Here is a 25223-nt window from a genome sequence, read left to right as displayed (position 1 = left end):
ACCCTAATTTCCGTTAGGAGAAGCAATGAATTAGTTATGGGTTCAATTTGTACTGTAAAAAATTAGGTAAATCATATACCTAATTTCACTGTTTGAATTTGGGTATTTTTCTATAAACCCTAAATTGGGTATTGGGTATAAAAGGGAACTGTGGGTTTGTGTGTGAGGTTTTATGCTGGACTAGCCAGTGTCCAGAACTTAGTTCTGTTAAATGTTCATTTTGCTGTTCACTGTTTATCCATTTTAATGTTTTGATTTTCTCCATTTTATGTCACTGTGATGTTGTTATGTGTTGTTCCTGTTATGAACTCCACTGTTGTGTTATGTTTGTTCTTTGCTGTCACTCCCATATTCCTGTTATGTTATGTTTCTGTAATGTTTGTATCATGTTCTGTAATGTTCTTGTTATGTATGTTCTAAACCTCAAATGCTAGGACTATATGAAATCATGAATCAATAAGATAGTCTTCATCATGTGCAGCTCTTGTCCAATGTTGTTAAGCCCTTAGACTAGTTGTACTTTAATCAGACAATTAGTACTTTGGTAACTATCTTAGCTGTGAGTAGAATATCCCTTAGGTTAATGGTGGATTCAACATCCTAGTGTTCTTTCATCACTCTTGTTTACTGTTTTGTGTGAATGTTAGGCTAAAGCCTGTGAAGCATTGGATTGATTGAGCAGTGGGGAGAAACTAGTGCTCACTAGTGACTGTGAGCAAGCTGGTTCTCTTCCCACTCGAGTAGTATGCCTAGGCTCACCTTCACCATCTCACCTTCACCATCTCCCCTGCCCTTGGCTTAGGCCTTGGTTTACTTCCATTGTTCTTGTAGTTTCATTGTACTGTCACATTTACTTCACTATTACCTTGTGTTTATTGTTTTATCATCCATTGCCTCATTATTTCACTACTATCTTCATCACTTTCACAATCTTTTGTCACTGCTTTGTTTAGTGCATTGTTGTTTAGTTCTTTGCTGTTTAGTCATTGTCTTGTTTAATTTTCTTCATTGTCTTTGCCTTAGGCTAACTGCCTTTGTATTATTGCCTCACTGCCTTCTTCCTCTATCTTTGCTGTTTTGGCCTAGAGCCATTGTTGCTCACTGTTACCTGTCTCTCCTGGTCACTTCTTTTCTTCTTGACCAAAAACTCTCTAAGCCCACTGTCCATTGTTTGTACAAACTGAAGCCCAGTTCACTGAGGCAAAGACCCAGTTCAATCCAAAGATCAAACCCAGTTCAATTCACATCAGAAACCAACTGAACCCAAGTTCAGCCCATGAAAACCACTGAAAGCCCAACTCATTCCAAGGGTATTCATAACCCATTAGCACTCAAAAGCCCATTGATTATTCATAGCCCAATAACAAATTAGAGCCCAAAATAGCTAGAGAACTCCAAACACACCCAGTCTCTGTGGATCGACCCGTACTTGCACGAGCTACAACTGACGACCGTGCACTTGCGGTATTACTGTAGGCCCGTTTTTATTACGCTTCAATTTATACGCTTTCCCGGGTCCACCAAGTTTTTGGCGCCGCTGCCGGGGATTGGTGCTGTGTTTTTCTTGTAGTTTTTTTAGCTATTTTTGCATTTCACTGCATAGCATTTGCATCTGCATCTGCTTCACTTCATTTGCTGTTGGACCTGCTGTTCTGAACCAGTTTTTCCTCTGCTGGGACGCCACCAAGGAAAAGAACCAAAACCCAACTGGGTTTTTGCAACAATATCAGAGCAGCTGGGCTGTGCTTAAAAGGTAACCCATTTAAGAGAACCCGAATTGTGGGCTTCCAATTTTTAATTGTGGGCTTGTAATATTAAAGCCAATTTTTGGGCTTTTTTATTTTCTGTTGGGTTTGTAATTAATTTTTGTGGGCTTGTTTGTTTAATTTGTGGGCTTGTTTAAATTCTTTCATTGGACTTGTATTTTGGACTCTGGGTTTAAACCCAGCTGAGCTTGTAACCGATTGTGGGCTTGTTTCCACTCAAGAGTGGACCTCGAAACCAAAGTTTTAAAACAAACGTCGGGCCTTAACCAACTGGGCCAAATTAAATTTTCAAAATTAAAACTTAGTGTTTCGTGGGCCGCAGCCTTCCTCCCATTCCATTAGAGGACCAACAGTGGGCTTGCTCCCAATTTCAAAAACCAAAAATTTCTCCCATAAAAACCAAAGTTTTCCAAATGTTTCCCTAAAAAACCAAAATTTTCTTTCCATCAAAGCCAAATGTCTCCCGACAAAACCAAATTTTTCCCAAAAAGTCCAATCCCATTAAAAACCAAATTTTCTTGTAGATAATGTGTTAGTTAAAATTCCTTTTGTATATATTTTGCTAATCCAATATGATCTCGGCTGAATATGTTGGATTTTTTTCCTTGAATAACGGAGTTTTAATCGAGCTTTCGCCGTACAATCGGGTATTCTCCTCCTTTTACTCTACTCAGCATGTTCCTCTTCATATATTGTTTTTTAATTCTTTCCATATTTTGAAACATTGAGGACAATGTTTAGTTTAGGTTTGGGGGTATAGAGTAGATACCACGATAATATGCCATAATTGAAAACAAACTCCTTCTTTTTGAAAAAATTGAAAAATTCCAAAAAATTGAAAAATCAAAATAAAAAATTAAAAAAATGAAAAACATAAAAATGGAGCTCATTTACCTTGAAATGTTGACTCTTGTGCAAATATGTAATTATTAGGAGTCTTAGTCTAGATATTTAGGCACCCTGATTCTAGCACAATTCACATAGTGATAAGAAATTTGCACGCGCACGATCTACCAATACATGTATGGCCTCGATCTTCAAGGTGTTTGATAGGAAGTTAGATTGCCAATCACTTTAGAATACTGAATGAACTTGACTAGCTTGTTCTTTGGTTGGTGGGATAGAAGTGGAGGTTACGTTAAGAAAAGCAACCATAGAATTTACCGGATGCATCATAAGGGCCCTCTTGCTAAAGTCATGTAATTTTTTTTCTTTTGTTATGTATCAAAAGTGTCACTATGTTGTAAAATCAAAGTTTTTCTCAAAAAAAAAAAAAAAAAAATAATCAATCAAGTATTTATTTATTCCATGTTTTCATGTTAAAGACAATAGTTCTCTCTTGTTCCAAAAATAAAAGAGAGTAGTCAATGTAAATAAGAGTCATGTAAAGAGTCATCTTTTGTTGTAAATAGTCTTGTAATAAGCAAGGAGGGTACCCATCGATGTACGCGGTAAGAAATACCAACTCATTGAACATTCACAATTCTCGTAAAGCCGGACAGCTAGCTTGGCTTAGATTCGGTTCTTAGCCTAAAACTATCTCTTGGTGATTAGTAGTCATAACTTCAGATCTTTCTTTACACATGTGTAGATACACTTTACACTCTTATCACATGTCTTTTTTTGTTATCAGTGCTAGGATTGTGCCTTTGATAGCTAGATTGACATCTCCATTTTGCTGTGAGCTTAAACTGACTTGCACATGTCACATTTGATGGAATCTGAGCTTATATTTTGACCTAGAACTTTGTAGGTACGTTCTAAGCAAACCTTCACGAGACTTCAACTCGTCCACTAGGGACACTTAGTGGTTTAAAAGGCTTAGTGCATACGCTAAATGCATTCGAGAGACCAGCGACAGTGGTATAGTTAGGATTTCCTTAGTTTTGTTTTACTTGAGGACAAGTAAAATTCAGGTTTGGGGGTATTTGATGAGTGCCAAATATTGTATATATTTATCCCTTTTTGTTGGCATTTAACTCATCTTTTGCGCATTAATTCTACATTTTATCCCATATTCTGTATTTTCATTGTTTTCAAGAATAAATATTTTTCTTACTTAATTTGCATTTTTAGGTAATAAATAAAGTTTGGATGAATTGCGGAGCGGAAAAGAGCAGAAAAGTAGTGAAAAGCCGGGAGGAATTACGCAAGGAAGCCGTGAAGAATGATGTGCGGAAGACCAAAAGGGTAGAAATGGGCTTGAAGAAGAAGAATTGATCTTAAAGAAGAAGTGGGCTCTAGATTGTCCAAGCCCAAAACTCATTTCTCAAACCCAAATTCTAAACCCAAAGCCTAAAACCCAAATCCATTCCCGCCTCCGCCTGTAGCCGTCAGATTGGATCTCAGCTGAATCCAATGGTCGCTTCAGTAAAGTGCATCAAAATCCGAGGTTCTTGTCAAACACCATAGTGCTTAAATTCCAAGCCTTCAGATTAGATTGCCTTTGAATCCTACGGTCTCTCCTATGCCTGTGCATCAAATATCGATACTCCCGCTTAAACTACAACACCTAACCTAATCTTGCACCGTTAACTTCGTTGTATTTTACATCCAACGGTTGCTACAAACTCTGTTCCATCTCACCGTCCGATCCACCTACCATCTCCATATCCTAAGGCTTCAGCTTGCGATACATCAAACTTTTCTGTACCGACTCACACCGAAATAACCCTAGCATATATAACCCCAAAATAGACCTAACCCTAATCATTTTCACTCCCCTCTTCTCTACCTTCTACCCGCACCACCACCAACTCCACTGCCGCTCCACCGTACCACCATGTCCGCCACCACCAACTCTGCCACAACCACACCACCTTCTTTATCATCACCACCACCTACCGCACATGGTAACTTTCAATCAACTTCATCAACATCACACGATTTCAGTGACGTGTGGAATTGATGAGAATGATTGCATGTTATCAATCGAAGCTAGAAAAGGCATGGGAAGGAGCAGTGAAGTCAGAGGAAGGATGGGTCAGCGATTGATTGAAGAAATTGCGCCATCAAAGTAAGATTTTACGAAACCCTAATTTCTTAATTTTTGGGATTTTTATAGAAAACCCTAATTTCCGTTAGGAGAAGCAATGAATTAGTTATGGGTTCAATTTGTACTGTCAAAAATTAGGTAAATCATATACCTAATTTCACTGTTTGAATTTGGGTATTTTTCTATAAACCCTAAATTGGGTATTGGGTATAAAAGGGAACTGTGGGTTTGTGTGTGAGGTTTTATGCTGGACTAGCCAGTGTCCAGAACTTAGTTATGTTAAATGTTCATTTTGCTGTTCACTGTTTATCCATTTTAATGTTTTGATTTTCTCCATTTTATGTCACTGTGATGTTGTTATGTGTTGTTCCTGTTATGAACTCCACTGTTGTGTTATGTTTGTTCTTTGCTGTCACTCCCATATTCCTGTTATGTTATGTTTCTGTAATGTTTGTATCATGTTCTGTAATGTTCTTGTTATGTATGTTCTAAACCTCAAATGCTAGGACTAGATGAAACCATGAATCAATAAGATAGTCTTCATCATGTGCAGCTCTTGTCCAATGTTGTTAAGCCCTTAGACTAGTTGTACTTTAATCAGACAATTAGTACTTTGGTAACTATCTTAGCTGTGAGTAGAATATCCCTTAGGTTAATGGTGGATTCAACATCCTAGTGTTCTTTCATCACTCTTGTTTACTGTTTTGTGTGAATGTTAGGCTAAAGCCTGTGAAGCATTGGATTGATTGAGCAGTGGGGAGAAACTAGTGCTCACTAGTGACTGTGAGCAAGCTGGTTCTCTTCCCACTCGAGTAGTATGCCTAGGCTCACCTTCACCATCTCACCTTCACCATCTCCCCTGCCCTTGGCTTAGGCCTTGGTTTACTTCCATTGTTCTTGTAGTTTCATTGTACTGTCACATTTACTTCACTATTACCTTGTGTTTATTGTTTTATCATCCATTGCCTCATTATTTCACTACTATCTTCATCACTTTCACAATCTTTTGTCACTGCTTTGTTTAGTGCATTGTTGTTTAGTTCTTTGCTGTTTAGTCATTGTCTTGTTTAATTTTCTTCATTGTCTTTGCCTTAGGCTAACTGCCTTTGTATTATTGCCTCACTGCCTTCTTCCTCTATCTTTGCTGTTTTGGCCTAGAGCCATTGTTGCTCACTGTTACCTGTCTCTCCTGGTCACTTCTTTTCTTCTTGACCAAAAACTCTCTAAGCCCACTGTCCATTGTTTGTACAAACTGAAGCCCAGTTCACTGAGGCAAAGACCCAGTTCAATCCAAAGATCAAGCCCAGTTCAATTCACATCACAAACCAACTGAACCCAAGTTCAGCCCATCAAAACCACTGAAAGCCCAACTCATTCCAAGGGTATTCATAACCCATTAGCACTCAAAAGCCCATTGATTATTCATATCCCAATAACAAATTAGAGCCCAAAATAGCTAGAGAACTCCAAACATACCCAGTCTCTGTGGATCGACCCGTACTTGCACGAGCTACAACTGACGACCGTGCACTTGCGGTATTACTGTAGGCCCGTTTTTATTACGCTTCAATTTATACGCTTTCCCGGGTCCACCATTCCCCACAATTCTCTTTATTATATACGGTCCATCCCATTTCTTCTCCAATTTTTCATCTCCTCCCTTTTGATAAGATGGTATCTCTCTTAATACCAACTCCTCTGGTTGAAATTCCCTTAGTTTGACACGCTTGTTGTACTCCCTCGCCAGTCTTTTGTGATAGTTTTCCATGTGTTGTAAGGCAATCTCTTTTTTTTCCTCCAAGTCATCTAATTTTTTCAGTATCAGTCGGTGTTTAGATTCTTCTCCCAAGCTTTTTTCTTTGTTGTTGGTATGATGACTTTGGTTGGTAATACAGCTTCTACCCCATACGTTAAACAGAATGGTGACAACCATGTTGTTTCTCTTCATGTCGTTCGATATGCCCATAAGACATTGTGTACCTGCTCGCACCATCCTTTTTTGTGTCCTTCTAACTTTTTCTTCAGCGTATTCGCAAGTGCCTTGTTAGTTGCCTCTTCCTGTCCATTACTCTGCGGGTATAATGGAGTCGATTTTCCAATCTGGATTTTGAAGGCATTTAACAACATTTCTATGTTGTCGTCTTCGAACTGTTTTCTATTATCATACACCAGTTGTACAGGGATTCCAAATCTGCAAATGATATTCTAAAATATGAAGGTGAAGATGTCCTTATCGCGTATGTGCTGGACTGTTTTCGCCTCTGACCATTTCGTGAAATAATCTGTTGCGACGATCAGATATCTTCTTTGGCCTGACCCTGGTATGAATGGACCTAAGATGTCTAAGCCCCATCTTGCGAATGGCCAAACACTGGTTGACGAATTTAAGTTCGCTCCTGGTGCATCTATTTTGTTCCCATGTCTTTGACATTCTTCACATCGCCTAGATACTTCTTTCGCATCCTCATGCATGTAAGGCCAATAATATCCTTGCATATTTGTTTTGTACGTCAATGACCTTCCCCCGCTATGGTTTCCCGCGTCTCCATAGTGTATTGCCTTTAGAATTTCCGTTCCTTCTTTTCGTGTCAAGCATCTGAGAGAGGGCCCAAGGAATGATCTGCGGTACAGTACACCTTCTCTTAATTTGTAGTTTGTTGCACGACTTTTTAATTTGTGTGCTTCCAACCTGTTTCTTGGTACTTCTCCCTTCTCCAAGTATGAATGAAGTTGCGATCTCCAATCCTCTTCGTCATCATTCTTTCCTCCTTATTCGCCTTCTATCATCATTACGTTTGCCTCCTCTTCTTTTTTGATTGACGAGAAACAGAGTGTCGTGATATTTAAGTATCGAGCGGTGGGGTCCACCAACATTGATGCGAGGAATGCCAGAGCGTCTGCGAATCTATTGTCTTTCCTGCAAATGTGCCTCCATTCTATATTTTTTATTTTTGCTGATAGCTCTTCTGCGAGTAGCTTGTACTTCTGTAATGATGGTTCATTCGCACTATATATCCCCAATGTTTGGCGGATCACCAATTGTGAGTCACTAGTTATTCTAACGCCATCTAGTTCCATTTCAACTGCCAATCCCAACGCATGTAATACTCCTTCATATTATGTTTCGTTATTGGTGGATGCGAATTCCAGTCTGAATAAATATGTCATTCTCGCTCCTAATGGCGAGATAATCACTATCCATATGCCATTTCCTTCTCCGTTTACAGATCCGTCAACTAGTATCTCCCACCTTTTTGAATTTCTCCCTCTTAACAGATTTTGAGGATTTCCCTGGTCTTCGTCTACCTCCATCATCTCTTCTACACTCTCATCTTCCTCCAATGGGAACTATGCTAAGAAATCCGCAATGACTTGTGATTTTGGCGAGGATAATATTTCATACTTGATTTCAAAGTGCCCCATTTGTGCATTCCATCTTTTTATTCTTCCAGATCTTTTCGAGTTCTTCATTACAGATTCAATTGGTACTTTTGTAAGAACTCTGATCTTATGAGCCTGAAAATACATGTGAAGCTTTTGAGATGCTTACACCAGTGCGAGGATTAGCTTTTCGATCTTCGCATAATTTTTCTCTGCTGCATTGTAGGTTTACCTGATGTAATAAATTGGTTTTTCAACTCCTCCATCTAAGCGAAGTAGTACGACACTTAATGCATGCGGTGTCGAAGCCAAGTATAATAATAATTCTCCCCCTGGTTCAGATTTCTGCAAAATAGACACATTCATTAAGTAATCTTTTGTGCTTTATAGCGCCTTCTCACATTCAGTTGTCCATTCGAATTTGGCTCCCTTCTTTAGAATGTTGAAAAAATTCTTGCATTTGTCTGATGAGCGCGAGATAAATCGTCCCAATGAAGCTAACAATCCATTCAACTTCTGCACATCCTTTAATGTTGTTGGTGTTGGCATGTCACGAACTGCTTGCACCTTCTCCGGATCCACCTGTATTCCTTCCTTTGATACAATATATCCTAAGAATTTTCCTGATGCCACCCTAAAAATGCATTTCGCTGGATTGATCTTCATTTTGTATTGTCGCATTTGCTCGAATATTTCTTCCAGATGGTCAACATGATCTTCAGCCTTCTTGCTCTTCATTAGCATGTCATCCACGTACACTTCTAAGGTTTTGTCACTACGAAAATATCAACTTTTAGCCACGCCCCTACTGCCACGGATTTGTATATCTGTGGCTGTTGATCACATATCGCCACGCCTAATACACAGTCGTGGCAATAGATTACCCAATTAGCTACGGCAAGGTGAGAATTTGCCACGACACCCAGCATACCATCGTTTTATAAGTTATGAATGGTTTGGATGACTTCCAGTCACGACGTCGTGGGCCGTGGGTATTGTGGGCTTCTTGTTACGGCTTAAGAAGTTCTCTCGTAGCTATTGTCATTTCATACTTCACACCTATAGTTATTAAAACAACCCACGTCTCACCTGATAATGTAACTTCCCAGTTCTCCCTCAACTCTTCCACTTCTTTCTTCGACTAAATCAAAAAAAAAAAAGACATACATTAAATCTCTCTACAGAGATAACGCAGTCCTGCAACTTAGTTAGGGTTTGTAAAATTTCTTCTTTTATGATTTCTGAACTAGGTTGCAAAGTAATTTTAGTTGATTTTGTTTAAATCATCTATTTTTGTACTATTTATGCATTTTCTGAACCGATGTAGTTTATCTTCTTCAATTTCTTTGATGTTGGAACAGATTTCGAATCAAGAACTCAAACAATTTCTTCCTTTGTTTGTTGATTTATAGCTAGGGTTGTACTTCTACAAGCTGGAATGAAATTTCACTACTTTCCCCTATGCAGAACCTGATCCTGCGGGTAATTAAAGATTTGGAACTTTTGTCTATTTAATCTAGGGTTCACATAGAATCGATTCTCCTGATTTTGATCTCTTGCAGCTAGGGTTTGAAGTTTCTCTTCTAATAAGGTTTGAATTGAATTCTTTTTTCGTACTGAAGTAGATTTGAAAATCAGGAAACTGAACAATTTTTACCAATGGAGGTTTGAATCTAATAAGGTATGAATTGAATTCTTTGGGGTTGGATTGTAGTTTCCTGAAACTAGTATGAATTATTTGCTTGTTTGTTTGAGATACGGAAATCATACAATTAGAATTATTTTAAACCTAAACTTTTGAATTAGGTTTTAAGATTATAATCAATGGAGGTGTTGCTGCTCATCTCCATCTCGAAATTCAGTGAGTTGTGAATAGATTTCTTGTGTTCTTCGTTTGGTTAATTCCTGGTAATAACCCACAACCACTCATCATCTGTCAACTCAGAACCCTAACTTTATGTTCATTGTCAAGTTATTAAGCTCTTAGATCTAGTATTTAAAAATTGGCAGGGAAAGCAAAGATGGTAGAGAAAAATTGGTATCTTAATAGCTTGTGAGACAGAAAGTACCCAACTGAACAAACAGTTAACTAGCTCAGGGCACCAGAAAGCAATGGGAAAAGACAGAGATTCAAGCTCAAATACATCTTCCCTTTTGGGTAAGAAGAAAAGTAACTTGGCATTGCATATATATTGTCTTGAAAGCAAACTTGCTTACCGTTATCTGTCTAACAGCTCCAAGGTACTTTCTCTAGATTAACTTTTCTGACAACAAGTTGAAATAATTTTTTTTTTATAACATTGTAGCAAACTATTTATGCATTGTTACTTAGCATCAAAATAGAAATACTTTTATAGTGTATTTGCATGGATTTTCTTTTCTATGATGACTAATGATTCATAAGAAACACCAGAGATTTTTGCATGATTATCTTCAGATATTTTTCTAAGTTAAGTAGGATCAGAACAAAAAGATGTATGATAATTTTTAGGTAAAAGGAATGTTTACTATTTATCTCGTAGTTAGGGGCACTGGAGTCTTTTAAATCTATCACTTGCAAGTATTGTGATTAACAGGGGTAGTACTTCATTGTAATGCATGCTTTGTGCAATGTTCAATCCTGTACAGTTGTCATAGCTATTGTTGTGTTGCATGTATCTGCTTTCATATATGATATCCTTTATCCAGTTTGGTGTTCTTAGTTGGTACAACATTAAGTTAGAATGGATGACGTTGCATACATGATGCATTTGTTATTGGATCTCCTTTCTAGGTCCTTGTTACTTATCACAATCTAATGTCCTGTTATTGAGTTTTAGTTACTTTATGTTGTCATGTTCCTGTCAACTATGTCAGGATTTCCATGTTCTTACTTGGAATTTTTCTTCAGTAGTTCCACGCTTTGCTTGTGGTTTTGTCATGGTTGATTGTGTCATTTGTTTTTCATAGAAAATGTTCCATGTTAGGTTTATATGATGTCCTGTCGACAGTTATTGATCGGTTCCTCTTGTTATGTCAGACTCAAAAAAAACACATCAAGTCGATGCTTAGAAGGAACTGGTTAGAAAAAGATAAAGGTTTGATTACTTAATTATCAAGCTTAAGAATAAGTTGTGGTTTTGAGAATTAGTACTAATTCTAATAGTTACTTTGATGATGATTCTCGAGTTCAGACTTCTGTTATGCATTTTTTAGTTTGTTCACAATATATACGCCGGGTAAGATAGTGTTCAAATGTCTTACAGATTGCCACCAGCACTGACTATTTGATACTATGTGATGTGTTTGTAGGTTGCTTGCTTTCTTGCTGATGTTTATATTTGCCCGCTGAAAATGCAAAGTAAAATTGCCATTCACTTGCACACAAGCAACATGAAGATCTTATGATTCCTTATCCAATCCTCCATTAAAGGTTGAAGCGGAAAGGGGAGACATCTTACAAGAATCTCATAGGCTTCCAGAGAAACCAGTTCAATCTTGATTTCAGTATATATTCTCCCCTGAAATTGTTTGTTCCAGTTCTAGTACCTCTTGTCAGTCATGTATTTTTTATTTTATTTTTTTCAATATCGTAATTTGAATTTAGGATTATTTAATTTGACGGGGTAGCTTATTGTGGCTGAATCTTCTTAATGTATTTAGCTCTCTTTAATGAATCAATGAAAGCTTTTACTATTTTTTTCCTACTTGTACTTTTGGTGAATGATCTTAGTATGAATCGCTAATACTTGCTAAAAAATCTAGCTGTAATTAACTGGATACATAAAAGAAAGTTGACAAGTGACCTTTTGCCAGGGTAAGAATGCGGCAAGAATAACAGATCATGGCACACTTGTGTGCTAAATAGTGACGTTGGCTACAACCGTGGCAACTGAGAATGTAGCATTTTCCACTCATATGAACCGTGGGTGGTATCGTGGCTAATACAATTAGCCACTAGACCATTTGTTACGGGGGCTCTGCCGTGGAAAGGAAGTTTTTGCCACGGATTTTTGATCTGTTGCCACGGTTCTCTGGCGTCACTAAAACTCATCATTTTAGTAGTGTGTGTGAATCCACTTCTCGATTATCTTTTCCACCATCCTCTGATATGTAGCACCTGCATTTTTTAAACCAAAAGGCATTCTGGTGTAGCAGTATAATCCTCTTGGTGCGAAAAAAGCAGTGTGTTCCTGGTCCTCTTCTGCCAATGGGATTTGATTGTAGCCTTTATATCCGTCCATTAGTGATAATCTGTCATTTCCTGATGCAGCCTCTACTAGCTGTGGTATATCTGGTAATGGAATTTTGGACACGCTTTGTTCAAGTCGCTGAAATCGATGCAAATTCTTATCCCATTGTTCTTTTTTGGCACCACCACCATGTTCGCTATCCACTCAGGATATTTTGCTGGTCGGATTATTCCTGCGTCTAGCATCTTCTGCAACTCAGCTTCTATTTGCGGGTGATATGTGGTTGCTATTTTCCTTATTCTCTGCTTGAATGGCCGTACATCCTTCCTGACATCTAACCTGTGACATGCAACATCGGGATCTATACCTGGAATTTCATCCATGTCCCATGCGAAGACATCGCTATATTCTTTCAGAAGTTTAATTGTTTTTTCTTCCTCTTCTGCCCCCATTCCAGTTCCTATCCTTATCATCTTGGGCTCCTCTTCTGTCCCTATGTTGACCTCTTTAGTTGGCTCAGTTGCAATAAAGTTCTCCTTTGGTTCACCTAGCGGGGATGGCTCTTTGATCTCTTTCGCTGGTGCTCCTTCTTCATCTATTTCGCTTGGTATTCCTCGGCCTTCTTTCGCTCGCACCATGTATACCCTGAGTTCTTCTTATTTCTTTAACTGCTTCGCCTTTCTCCATCTATATTTTTCGTTTTTTTGCTCTTCCTTCATAGTTCTTAACATCTACCTGGTTACAGGATTTTGCTCTTTCTGTGTCACCTGCAATTTCTCCTATTCCGCTCGGCATCGGGAAACGTATGCATCGATGTAAGGTTGATGCCACGCCTTTTATACCATGCAACCATGGTTTTCCCAAGAGCATGTTGTACGGTGACTCCACATCTACTACACACAATGTTACCTGCATTTCTATCTCTCCTAGTGGCATATTTATAATTACCTCCCCTTTTGGCTTTGTTATTGCTTTGTTGAAACCATGGATGTATGCAGACGGCTTTAAGTCTACATCGTTATATCCCATGTCCTTGAACGTGCGATAAAACAAGATGTCGGCTGAGCTCCCGATATCTATCAAAGTTCCTTCGATCGCCCATTCCTCTGAAGCTTTCGCATCTTTATCCTTCTTCATCCTTCGCGCGGGTATGGTTACTACCAATGGATCTGTTCGCCCCCAGCTTCTTTGTGGTATATCGTCCACTTCGAAATGATCTTCTGTTTTTTCCATTCGTGCAAGGGTGACATCTTCTTGAAATTTGAGATCTTCCTTCCTTCATAATCACGCTTGTGGATCTGCCCTGTAAGTCCTGCATGAAAATCTGTGACATCCACACCTAATTTTGTTATCATATTACATTGTGGTGCCCCCTTCCATTCATCGCTCCGATGGTGTTTATTACTTTCGTAGATTTACTCGTTTCCTATTGCATACACATAGTTGTGTGCTTTGTTTTTCGCATCAATTCGTTCCCCTTTTATCTATATACAGCCTTGCTTAGCTTGTTCCTTAAATATGATTAGTTTTTCCAAATACCTCTTAAGAAAATCTTTTTTCAGATCTGTCAAGTTTGTGCCTCGAAAGAAAACTTATAATCCTTAGGATTACTCCATAGATTCGAAATCAGCAAATGCTCAAGAACAAACTTATGAACTTATTTGTTTTGTAAACCGAAACTTAGCGAAAACAAACAAAAATCTTTCACAAAAACAAGAATATAAGAAATTTTCGAAAAATCAGTTTAAGACTTTCACAAACAGGTGTAATCTCTTCCCCGACCTGTATTCTAGCGCCAAAATGTAGTTGCGGTAAATCCCACAACTACACCCCTTAGATAATCTATATAACAAACTAGGAAATCATCATGAAGAACACTTATAATAATTTTATAAGTTTAGAAATCAACATAAGGAAATAAGAAGAAGATAAAACCCTAACTTGGGGAGCAAATAACTTTCTCTCTCCTAAAGTTCTACCTCGACTCTAAAAGAGATCTCTCCTCCACACAAGGGTGGTTGGTCATATATATAGGAATTTTACATAGTGGAGAACAACTAATAAAGCCCCTATTTTCGGATCTGGCGTGCGATGTCTTCGCACCCGTATATTGAGTCTTCTCGCACGTATTCTTTAATTTCGTATAGATTCCACACTGTATTCGTGACCTTATGACGTCATCAGCTTCGTCATCCGGAATATGCTACGTGCGAGTAGGTTCACCCCCTTATAATAGTACCGCTTCGCATGATATCTATGTATACGATATTTAACCCCTACAACAAATGTAAACCTTATTTAAGTAATCTCCTTGACAGTTCATATCTGTATTAGATTACACAAGGTGTGTCTTGCATAGGTTGATATCGAAAAGATTGTAGTGTGCTTAGTACCCGTCATTCCGCGAAATATAAATTTAAAGAACTTAGAAAAATAAGAAAAATAGAGACCAATAAGGAGAAATCAAACTGAAAGCATGGCTAAATATCTTTTATCCGATTGCATAAGTTTAAGTCGAGAGTTCTCTTTAGCGGGCACCGAAATATAGTTGCTTAAAATTAACCATTACACCCAAATAGATAAATATACTATTAAGCTAAAATACAAGTAAGGAGATCCTAGAGAGATAAATTGCTTGTCATTAATAGAATTTCAAGTGTCATTAGCTTTGAGGCTAGGATTACATATTTATAGACTCTAGGGAGCAACTCCTCAATGATCATATGCTCTCTAAAGAGGTACATCAACCAAGTTACATACATTCTAGACTAGAGTATGAACTTGGGTTTTTGCTTGATAAACATGATACTAGCCCATTAGACCTAAGTGGACATATATACGTGAGGTCTCTTTTCATTTCAGGTGGACCTTCTTTAATGTACTTGGCCTAGTACAGTTTACACCAAAAGAGAGTAATGAGTCATGATCATTTAGGAATCTCCATGTAAATTTAGCTACCAGTGAGTGATTGAGATCAGTATATGATCTTAAACTGATACCGCCTTCTTTTACTTTTCGAAATTTCAACACCACCCTTCCCCTTAGGAAGATTGAACCCACTTGAGAAATGCATTTGTCTCTCGTCTAATATCTCTCACGTATAGAAAGGATACCAATATGTGAAGCTGGAGTTTTCGACAAATTCTTGAGTTAGATAGTCAATATTAACACAACAATTCTATCATACTAGATACACAAAGACGGATATTATTACGTACATCAGCATAGACAAATCTACATGTGGTTTAAATCACATAGACTTGGATGTCCATCACCAGCGTTTGGTTGAGAGTGGGTGGAGGGTGAGAGAATTTAAGGTGACAGTCAGATATCTTCTTCGCGAAGTAAGTTGCATCTTCAAACAGCCGAACCAAAAATGTCCATGCATATTTATTCCCTGTTTCTAGAACAACCACTCCAGACAATAGTTATGAAACGCGTTGACATATGTACCATGATTTCATATTTTGGCAGAAAAAACAGACATAGGTGCCATTAAGCAGCAGACATCTTAACATTCAATACATCAACTCAAGTGGTTTTCTATAAAAAAAATATACAAAAAACGAAAAGAAAAAATTGCAAAACATTTCTTTTCATTTTTTTTCAATTTTTTACCGAACAATTTTCCATTATGATGTCTTGAATAAAGGTAAATGTAGAGATTTGACAGCTTGAAAATTGTACATCATGGCTAGCCTTTGTGTAGCAAAGATGACCACTTGGAGTTATGAATGTTAAGTTGTATGTTCGGCATGAAGTGTTAGCAGGATTGTCCTTCTTTAGCAAAAGCTTAATTAGATTAAGTTGTTGTCTATCAAAAGAACAACAGATAAATCTCCATTTTTTTCCCATGCACGTTAGCACTTCTGAAATATCCACTATCCAGGCTGAAAAATTGGGCGGAACCAAAAGGAGACGTACGACATGGTTACTCTCGTACGGTTTCAAGCCATAATCCTATATATATAGGGAATGAGCGTTCATGGTTAACCTTTGATTACTAGGCTTAATCAATTCAGTAATCTTAATACTTATGCAGCCTATTTTCATGATATTGCAAAACCTCCTTTAGCGAGGTCATAGGTGGATATTCGACCAACATGATTATATTTGATGTGAAGTTATATATAATGATTAGATTCTTGCATGATTCTCTGTTGACACTCTAGTCCAGGGTTGTTTTCTTGTTGGAATCCAAAGTATACTAAGAATGCGTTCCAGTCTCAGACACATGAGTTACGATAAGATAAGAATTGATTTCTCCTCCTCCTCCTCAGTCCTTCATTGATGCAAATAAGAAATTCTATTATTATTAAAAAAAGAAGGAAAAAAAAAAAAGATGATCCAGAAATGAGTCAACTATGCGTTGACACATGTTACCCGCAAGACTGTCAAACCTAGAAGAAAGTGGTGACTTAGAAAAAAAAATCTAATCCATCATCACGTGAAACTCAACAAGAGGTCGACAACAGCTAACAAGTATCAATTTTGGAAGACACATGTGAAACGAATCCCAGGCGATATCAAGTTATCAACGAGGACTTTCTTCCTTTTTCAATTCTCTCATTAAAACCTCAATAATTCATCTCCTTTTCTTTTCTTTTCCTAAAATTAATTTTAAGGTCTTATTTATGAGAAACACACATTTGTAAGAGAAAGAACAAGATTAGATACATGTGGTAGCATTTGTGATATGTGTCATAGTTTCACGCATAGCTAGACTCTTATCCAAGCATTGCATTTGTCAGTTTGAGTGTTGCATGAATGCTTACACTGGTTCTTGCTTAGTACGGGCGATATTCGTTTGACACCATCTGTCCCGTAAAATTTTGTAACACCTGTAGTAGCCTTGTGTCGATGAAGTTACATGAGTTTCCATTTAGGTAGAACTTACAAATATATTTGTACACAGGTTTGAGTATAAGCTAATAAAAAAATTAAAAAAAAAAAAGATGCTTAGAAATGAAAAAATAAAATAATAATAATCTGTAAAAAAGAAATGTGGCGTCAGCTTTGTAAGCACTCCGTACTATATAAGACTCATTCCCGTTTTAGTCTCCCCCACAGTTCACACGTTCTATTTTGACTCTCTATTCCCTTTTCTTCTTCTCTCTGAAATCAAATTATATTTATAAGTTATAACAGCAGTGATACTCTGTTGTTGAAGATCGATCCAGTTAATAAAAAATGTCCAGACTTAGCAAAACGTTATTCTTGATTTCCCTACTTCTTTTCATGTCTCTCGGTGCTTCTACTGCTCGTCCAGAACCTGTTCATCCAAATGATTCATCTCCATTGACTAACCAACATCAGGTATAGTTCCGAAACATTTTTCTTTTTTTACATATCTTATTATATATCTTGCTGATTTAGAAATGAAAGTATCATTCAGTTTTTATTAACCATGGGTTAATGGGATTAACTTACTTTTTCCTTTTATATCGTGTTTTAGGCTGATGGTGATCAAGAAGATTTTAACGATGAAACAAATTGTGAAGGAGTTGGAGGAGATGAGTGCTTAATGAGAAGAACACTTATTGCTCACACTGATTATATCTACACCCAGAAGAAAAGGGATTAATTTCCAGTCTTCTTTCTTTTTATAAATTTTCATTTTCTTTTTAATAGGATTAGCTAGTCAGGTTCATAAGTTAGTAGTAACTAATTAATCACTAGGATTACAGGAAGTAATTTTTGAACAGATCAAGTTAGATCATATTATAAGCTCTTTGTTAATAACATTAATTAATTTTAAGTAAAATTTGAGTAAATTCTTTATTGCTTTACGTGAAGTGTACTTTATTTTGATGATGGTGAACGTAATTAAACAATATACTGATAATAATGTATGATGATGAACACTCTACAGTCTACACAGACATCAAAAATCTTACCAGAGATTTTCCTTGAATTTGCACCAACTTATGATTATTTGGTCCTGTAATTGAAACGTAAACTGGATACTCATGAAGCCATCTAGCTAGCTGCATGTTATATGATGACATGGTGTACTTTAGCGGTTTCACGTTCCTGTATAGACCAAGTCATTGTTAACAGGTTCAGGTGAACAATATTCCCAGAAGTAGTCCAGCCTGTCGAGAAACCAGTGAGCTAGTAGCACCTAAAATGAGAACTATGTGGTGGTTGAGACTATTGTCGAGCATTTAATTTTAATTAGTGATAACAGAGGAGTGGGATGTGTAGTGTGACACGTTATAGAAAGCAATAAAATGGATATGCACCAAACCAACATTATTCTGTGGAGTAGAGGTCCTAGAGGATACCCACGGCCACGGGTTAAGACTTTCGTGGAAATTCAGAAAAATGTTGGATGGTATGTAAAGTCAACAACATCTTTCGAAAACTTAATCTTTCGTATTGGAACTTGTATTTGCATTTTCATTTAGGGTATCTATCTCCTCGTGGTCGATTATACTCGTCAGAACATTGAGATGTTTCATAAAGAATGATCCTCCTTTTGAGGACTTATATTTTTGTTTAAAGATTTGCGTTTTTTATGTATTTTGATCTTCCTGACTCGACGTGGTTTAAACAGTTGACACAAACACTAGACGGAGTACTTTGAGGCAAAAGCTCCAAGTGTAAACAGTTAACATTAGGCAAAATTATTGCAGCGCTGCCCCTGTTTTGGCAGGATTGTCGCCAGCAAGCTCCAAGCTACAGCTTGTTCAGCAAATGGTTTAACCCATCAATTCAAGGATGGGCACATTCACATTCATTTGACTGAGTATCCGTATACAACTTATGCAAACAAATTGATCTTTTTGTTTCTTTTAAGCAATAAAATTGAAAAATCAAGTAGCAGTAATCATCATATATATATATATATACACGTATGAAGTTTGACATTTGAATACCAAGACAAACAGACTATTACAACAAAAACTGTTTTGATGAAATGCTGTTGCTGGAAGTTAGTGGTTGTCACTAGTTAGAGTTTACTGCTCATCGAGTCACTTTGGATATGTCTAGCCAGACTTTGACGGTTTCAAAGTTCCTAGAAAGTTTATTCGGCCATGTACACATTTGCAGCGTTATCTGGTTATCTCTAACCTGACAATGATAAAGGGTACCGCCTACCGAGAGAGTTCGAGACCATTACTTGATATTGAAAGCGTGTGGTCCTCTGGTTGACAATTATTGACCCGTCAATGATCGACTTGACAAAAAAGAAACAAATCACTTTGTTGACGGTTCTTTGGGGATCAATCTTGGTAGCTCAAATGCACGAACCCAATATTGATCTTCCAAGCTGATCCTCGTCTTGTAGCTAATTTTTCCGGATTTATTTTTATTTTTTTAGTAGGAAAAATATATTTTAAGTGATGTAACAAGCGGCCATGGCCAGACAACAAGTTAAAACTTAAACGTACTTTGCAATAAAACAAGATTAGTTCGTAATCTTTTTATAAAGTATCCTCGAACAAATAAGAAACGTTAAACTTAGCCATTAATTTCATTTGTTTAAGTAGGAGCGCAGGATGTTAACTTGTTAATATTCTATTAAAAATTTGACGAAGACGGCCAAGTACAGCAAAGACTGGAAGTAATAGTGAAAATGTAATGGGTAGTCAGAACTCAGAAGTGACGACAAATTCCAGCTTGGATCAAGACCTATGTGAAGTAAAGGATGGGAAAATGTACAAAACAGTCCTAGTATTAGGACCCGATTCACAAAAGCATCCTACTGTTACAAACTATTAACATAATGATCATACTTCCGTTAAAAAGAGAGTTAAGTGGTGAGTCACAGTTAAATATGTTAATGAAATTTACCTATGTGTCCTTCATATTTATCACTCTATACACACTTTTAACTTTTGCTTTCATTATAATTTTTTGACGGTGGTGCTTTTTGTAGGTGGTGGTGGTGCCGCTTACATATCGTTACACCGCATTCAGGATCGTTACACCGCATTCACCCAAAGGGTTCACCGCTTCTCCTTCGGGGTTTAGCAGAAATTCTTAAGCTTCCACCACCACCACCACCGCTTCAAACCACCACTTCAACCAATTAGTTAACTGGGAAGGATATCTTAAGGGAGGGTATTTTCGGAAAAGATAACACCGTTTTATTCAAAGGTGTTAAATCGGATGGAAAAAGACCATTTTGTAAATGAAATACAAAAGTATGATCATTTTGTGACCTAATTACAAAAAGTATGACCATTGTGTAATTGGCCTTAAAAGATGCCATTGATATTTTTTACTGCGTTTTCCAATTTAAAACACCTATACAATTCCATAGAATTACGGATAACATAGCTTGAAAGAACTTGTGGAAGTACTCGAAAAGCTTTAGATTGATGTCCAGTCCATTATTTGTTCTGCTCTGTGTATCAGGGAGCACATGTCTTTGAGTAATAACGGATACTATTTTTATTTATTTTTGAGCAGAAAAACAAGGTATATCATTGTATTAAAGGAGATTATATAGTTTCTTGAATATCTTGGCTCAGTACATGAAAGAACAGACTAGGTGAATCCTCCCATCAAAACCTGCGACCTAATACTAGTTCCAGCAGCCTGGCTGCAAACATGTTCTTTGAAAAGAAACGGTACAGAAGGAAACACAGTTTCTTGAATATCTGACAGGACAGATTAGGTGAATAATCCCATCCAACCTGAGATCTAATATTCTAGCAGCTTTGGCAAGCCTGTCAGCAGCCTGGCTGCAATCATGTTCTTTGAAAAGAAACAGTACAAAAGGAAAGACTCCTAAGGATAACCTGGCACTCTACTTAACAGACCTTGGTCTCACCATTGGAAGTTAGACAAACCATTACGACTCTTGACAACAGCTAAACTACCTTCTTCAATGATCACCTGAGAAAGCCCCAAATCTTTGACCCACTGCAAAGGTTTAAGCAGCACCAAAGCTACAGCTTGATTCACATTCCTTGACCTTGTTGAGAGGCCGTATCCCGCAAGAAAGCTCCTGTATCATCACTCATAATTAGAGAAAAAACATGTAGTAAGAAGGAGAAGGACAACCTGGAAGATAGGAAGCTTGACACAGACAATAAATGGTGTACAGATCTAAGAAATTTGGATGCACCTGTCTGTCTCAGGATCGCCCTTCTGTTAAAGAACTTCAGATGCACTTGGTTCCATCTTGTGGCACTACGAAGAAGTAACCTTCACCTACAATAGGAAGGCCTTAGCAGTGCAGGCTCTTTGTAGAGATGGCAAACGCTGGATCAAAATTAAACCCTCACCTGGATCCATATAAGCGCTGTTGGTTCGTAACTCCTTGCCTAGATTTGTACACCATTTATGACTGGCTTCTGCAAGAACCCACTGTGTCTTTACCCCTTAAGAGGACAACCAATGAATGTGAAGAGTTGGTATACCCTTCATTGACAATTTACAAATGTAAAAGCTTGGTTATCAGCAAAATGTTTCCTTCAAAAGCTTACTGACAATTTGCCCCCATTCAGAGGATCTTGAAGAAAACCTACTTCAGATTCTTCAAAGATCTCCATGTCAATCCTAAGCAAAAAGAACAATAAAGGGATCTCCGACTCAAATTCATGCGTTTGCCATTTACGGATATGCCATACCATGTGACCTTGAAAGCAAGAAACTAGTGTATACATTAGCTCTACCCACTGTATTAGATAACATAATCTATCAGATGTACACGTTCATTTTCTGCAATAAGAGAATTCCAGTTTATGTTTAAGGGAATTCCCAAGGGATTAACAATGTCCACTCTCGAGATCAAAACAATATTTACTAAAACAATCGACTAAATCAAAATCCAAATTCAAGTTCAAAAAGAGCACAAAGCGCCTAATATACGGATGCAGTATAACAAGTCATTTAACCACAGAAAACACTACAAGAAGAATATAGCAGACACACCATTGACTCATATAATTGAGAGGTCACCATTCTCATTTATCAATATAAAGACGTACAGATTACAAATCTGAAATATAAGCATGCTCAATATGCATAGTTTTCTAGTCTATAGGTATTTAATGTACAATCTTGAGCAAAGAATTTGATTCACCTCCTAGATAATATTGCCCTCTGTTTTTACCATCATAACCACAGGTGAGCATTCGGATACACATAAATAGAACTTTAACCTTCTTGCTGCGAGGCAAGTCGGAGAACCTGAAATTTGTGGACGCTAATCCACTGTGTCGGTCAATATGAGTATGGTGAGGCTGGCAGCAATACCCTGGCACCGCCGACGAGATGCAGACAAAAAGCAAAGCATACAGTAACAATAAGAGCAGACTTTGCACTAATATATCTCATCACATCTAAACCCCTCTCAACAATCTCCACATGAACAACATCAAAGCTTCTTTTGACACCATCCAATGTTTTCCGCATCAGGAAATCCAGGAAGGATCTAACTGTTTCAAATGTCACTCTTCCAGTCACGTCAAGAACCAACCTCCTATTCTTTGGAACCGCCAATGTAGATGACACCTTACCGAACCATCCACTGTTTTCAATGCCTTGAGACAAATTTTTTTCTTTCAAATCTCTCATCATAGCTTCTCTGTGAAAATCCTCATTTCCATACATACTCGGACCTTCACTTCTATCAATTCGCGATGACATAGAGTTAGAACCCATGTTCGAATTTGAATTCGAATCCGATGTTGTCATCACTTGGTGAGATGTTCTAATGAGTGTCTCCACAGCTCCATTACAGAGAGTAACCAATACATCTCTAACTTTTGTTTCATGCTTAGGGTTTGTCAACCCAGTGAAGACCTCATCACAAAAGTTAATATTCTCAGTTTTTTCGAGATAAACAGCAACTGCTGTACTCACAAACAACTGAATGCTATCAGCTATAAGATCTTTGCATTTATCACTGCAAACAACATTTACCCATTGTGGTGTAGATTGGGAATTCATATCAGTCTTGGAACCTCCAGATTCGTCGTCAGAATAAAAAGCCATGACCAAATTCCTCGCGAAGCTACCAACAACAACAGATGCAAAACCAGTACCAGCAGCTGAGAAAACTTTATCCATAATCCTATCCGAAAAATCAGAACCTGATTGTGACTCACCATCATTTTTACTCTCAAACTTATACCCTCTCAAAATCCCCACAGTCAACCCTTGTGTAACCCTGATCAAAGATTCCGAAAACTCTTCTGACTTTGCAATTTTCGAAATTTGTTTCAAACTTGTGGGAATTTCATCAGAATCAGACTGAAGAAACTGTTTTAAATCCTTAGAAACAACTCCAATAATCTCAGATGAATCAGAAACTACTTCCACAACAGAAATTAAGGCTTCAATGAGTTTCCACAATCTCTTTCTTTTCTTAACAACAGAAGGCAAGTAATAAACCTTATAAGCCCCATACCCAGTTACACCAAACGCAGCAAGTATCAATAACCATTTTTTTCTTCTCCTAGAAAAATCTAAACCTCTTTGCACAATTTGCATATCCATATTCTAGGGTTTTGTTTTTGTTTTCTAAGGTTTTAAAACCAAAAATTCGATCTTATCTACGAAGTATTTCTATTTACGAGGATCTGAGAAAGGAATTGAATTGCAAAGCTGAGAAATAAGTGAATCGAAGAAGACGAACCTGTGTAATTACGATTGCAGAGTTAGGGTTTTCTTGCAGGTCTCACTAGCCCGTCTAGGAATTGTAGATTGAGAATTTCTAAATTGGCATACGTCAACGCACGCATTGAAAATTTATTAATATGTGATCCAAGAATAACAGGAGGAAAAGGGCAAATCAAGATACCGATAAGCTTCTTTACAAATATCGGTTTGAGTTTGATATTATGGGGAATGGGAATGGGAGTATGGTGGGGTCCATGTACGTTATCTATAATTTATGCAAATCACTGACGTTTATTGTCGGTGGGTCCTGTTGAACATCGACTCATTGTCTCGACTAAAACGGTTACTATCTCGCTCGTGCTCGTGTCAAAGTTTGGCCCATCTCTATGTGTGCAATGAAATCGACGTGCAACTAGGCTCGTTTTTTTTTTTTTTGAAACATGAATTTATTGCACTACTATCGGACTATAACATGAGTGTATATTACACCCCAAGATTCATCAATTATAATTGGATTGGTAAGCCATGAATCTACAGTGGCATGACATTGGAGCGAATTACCGGTTTTCGGATCGGAGTTGCACCGGGAGAGGATGTTGGAGTCGAAGGTCGAAAATCCTTCGGTCAATGCTTTCCACAAGAAAAGTTGTATTTTTGATGGACACAACGGTATCCACAGGAACTCAGTTGGTGGTGAATATGTTCGGTGCAGTTGATTGAAGTTGCTAATCTGGCTTTTGCATGCTGATGCTGCTTCGAGAAATATATATCTACTCATTTGTTTTTCCATTGGATCCATAGCTTTAAGTTGAGTCTTTAGCTTTTGAGTGAGTCTTGAAGTAGCCCGATTTCTGCCCTTGAAGATTAGTGCTAAAAGTGCTAATAAGCTATTATAAAGGTTACTAAGACTGAAATAAAGATACAAAACGAATTACAGACTCGACTAAGATTAAACTAAAGTAATTAAAACTAGAATAAGGAATACAAATTTGCTTGAAGTGTAAAATGTTAGAAACTGAAAAGAACTTGTAAAGGAGTTGAGTTCACCGGCCTAATAGATTATCGATTAGGGTTTTGCTTGTTGTTGTGAAGAGGTAAAATTAAGTCGCGGAACAATCCTAAGAAATCAGTACCCATGGATAAGACATGAGGATAAGATGCTTATGTTGCTATCTAAGATTAATACGGCTTGCTTCAGGCTTCACCACCAATGCACCAAGAAAGGCATAAAGCAAAACAGAAAATTTAGCTCAATTGTGAAGCTTAAGAAGGACATCCTGTCCAACTGAATATGTGTACCAAAAGATCAAAGGATGGGTATCCTGA

The 25223-nt window shown here is 37.5% G+C and overlaps 3 protein-coding genes and 1 long non-coding RNA gene across 9 annotated transcripts; 2 read left to right on the top strand and 2 right to left on the bottom strand.

Moving 5' to 3' along the window:
* The first annotated feature begins 9215 nt into the window (after positions 1 to 9215).
* LOC113356709 lies at positions 9216 to 11830 on the top strand. 6 transcript variants are annotated; one of them, XR_003363120.1, is made up of 3 exons: positions 9216 to 10300; positions 11162 to 11219; positions 11434 to 11830. It is a non-coding gene; the product is annotated as an uncharacterized LOC113356709 (long non-coding RNA). The 6 variants fall into 6 exon arrangements; XR_003363123.1 differs by having other exon boundaries at positions 9216 to 10383; XR_003363122.1 differs by lacking the exon at positions 11162 to 11219.
* Positions 11831 to 13001: 1171 nt separating this feature from the next.
* On the bottom strand, positions 13002 to 13547 carry LOC113359693. The gene has a single exon (XM_026603284.1). The coding sequence runs from the start codon at positions 13545 to 13547 to the stop codon at positions 13002 to 13004; it is 546 nt and encodes a 181-aa protein (XP_026459069.1).
* A 3751-nt stretch (positions 13548 to 17298) lies between these two features.
* Positions 17299 to 18123, top strand: LOC113361426 (phytosulfokines-like). The gene is made up of 2 exons (XM_026604678.1): positions 17299 to 17630; positions 17770 to 18123. Exons 1-2 carry the CDS (start codon positions 17505 to 17507, stop codon positions 17896 to 17898), a joined length of 255 nt encoding a protein of 84 aa, XP_026460463.1. The 5' UTR covers positions 17299 to 17504; the 3' UTR covers positions 17899 to 18123.
* Positions 18124 to 22137: 4014 nt separating this feature from the next.
* LOC113356708 (protein PHLOEM PROTEIN 2-LIKE A10-like) lies at positions 22138 to 24103 on the bottom strand. The gene has a single exon (XM_026599922.1). It carries the CDS (start codon positions 23772 to 23774, stop codon positions 22497 to 22499), a length of 1278 nt encoding a protein of 425 aa, XP_026455707.1. The 5' UTR covers positions 23775 to 24103; the 3' UTR covers positions 22138 to 22496.
* Positions 24104 to 25223: the final 1120 nt, after the last annotated feature.

This window comes from Papaver somniferum, chromosome 3, assembly GCF_003573695.1.
Source record: "Papaver somniferum cultivar HN1 chromosome 3, ASM357369v1, whole genome shotgun sequence".
Classification (NCBI taxonomy): Eukaryota; Viridiplantae; Streptophyta; class Magnoliopsida; order Ranunculales; family Papaveraceae; genus Papaver; species Papaver somniferum.
The sequence above is the reverse complement of the archived record's forward strand: the minus strand, read 5'-3'. Positions and strand labels throughout refer to the sequence as shown.

What these genes read in the sequence shown, in the direction of transcription:
- LOC113359693 (XM_026603284.1), bottom strand. Translation starts at nt 13,547, where the DNA reads ATGGAAAAAACAGAAGATCATTTCGAAGTGGACGATATACCACAAAGA.
- LOC113361426 (XM_026604678.1), top strand. Translation starts at nt 17,505, where the DNA reads ATGTCCAGACTTAGCAAAACGTTATTCTTGATTTCCCTACTTCTTTTC. An exon ending in CATTGACTAACCAACATCAG is followed by an intron (nt 17,631 to 17,769) that starts GTATAGTTCCGA and finishes ATCGTGTTTTAG; the next exon opens with GCTGATGGTGATCAAGAAGA.
- LOC113356708 (XM_026599922.1), bottom strand. Translation starts at nt 23,774, where the DNA reads ATGGATATGCAAATTGTGCAAAGAGGTTTAGATTTTTCTAGGAGAAGA.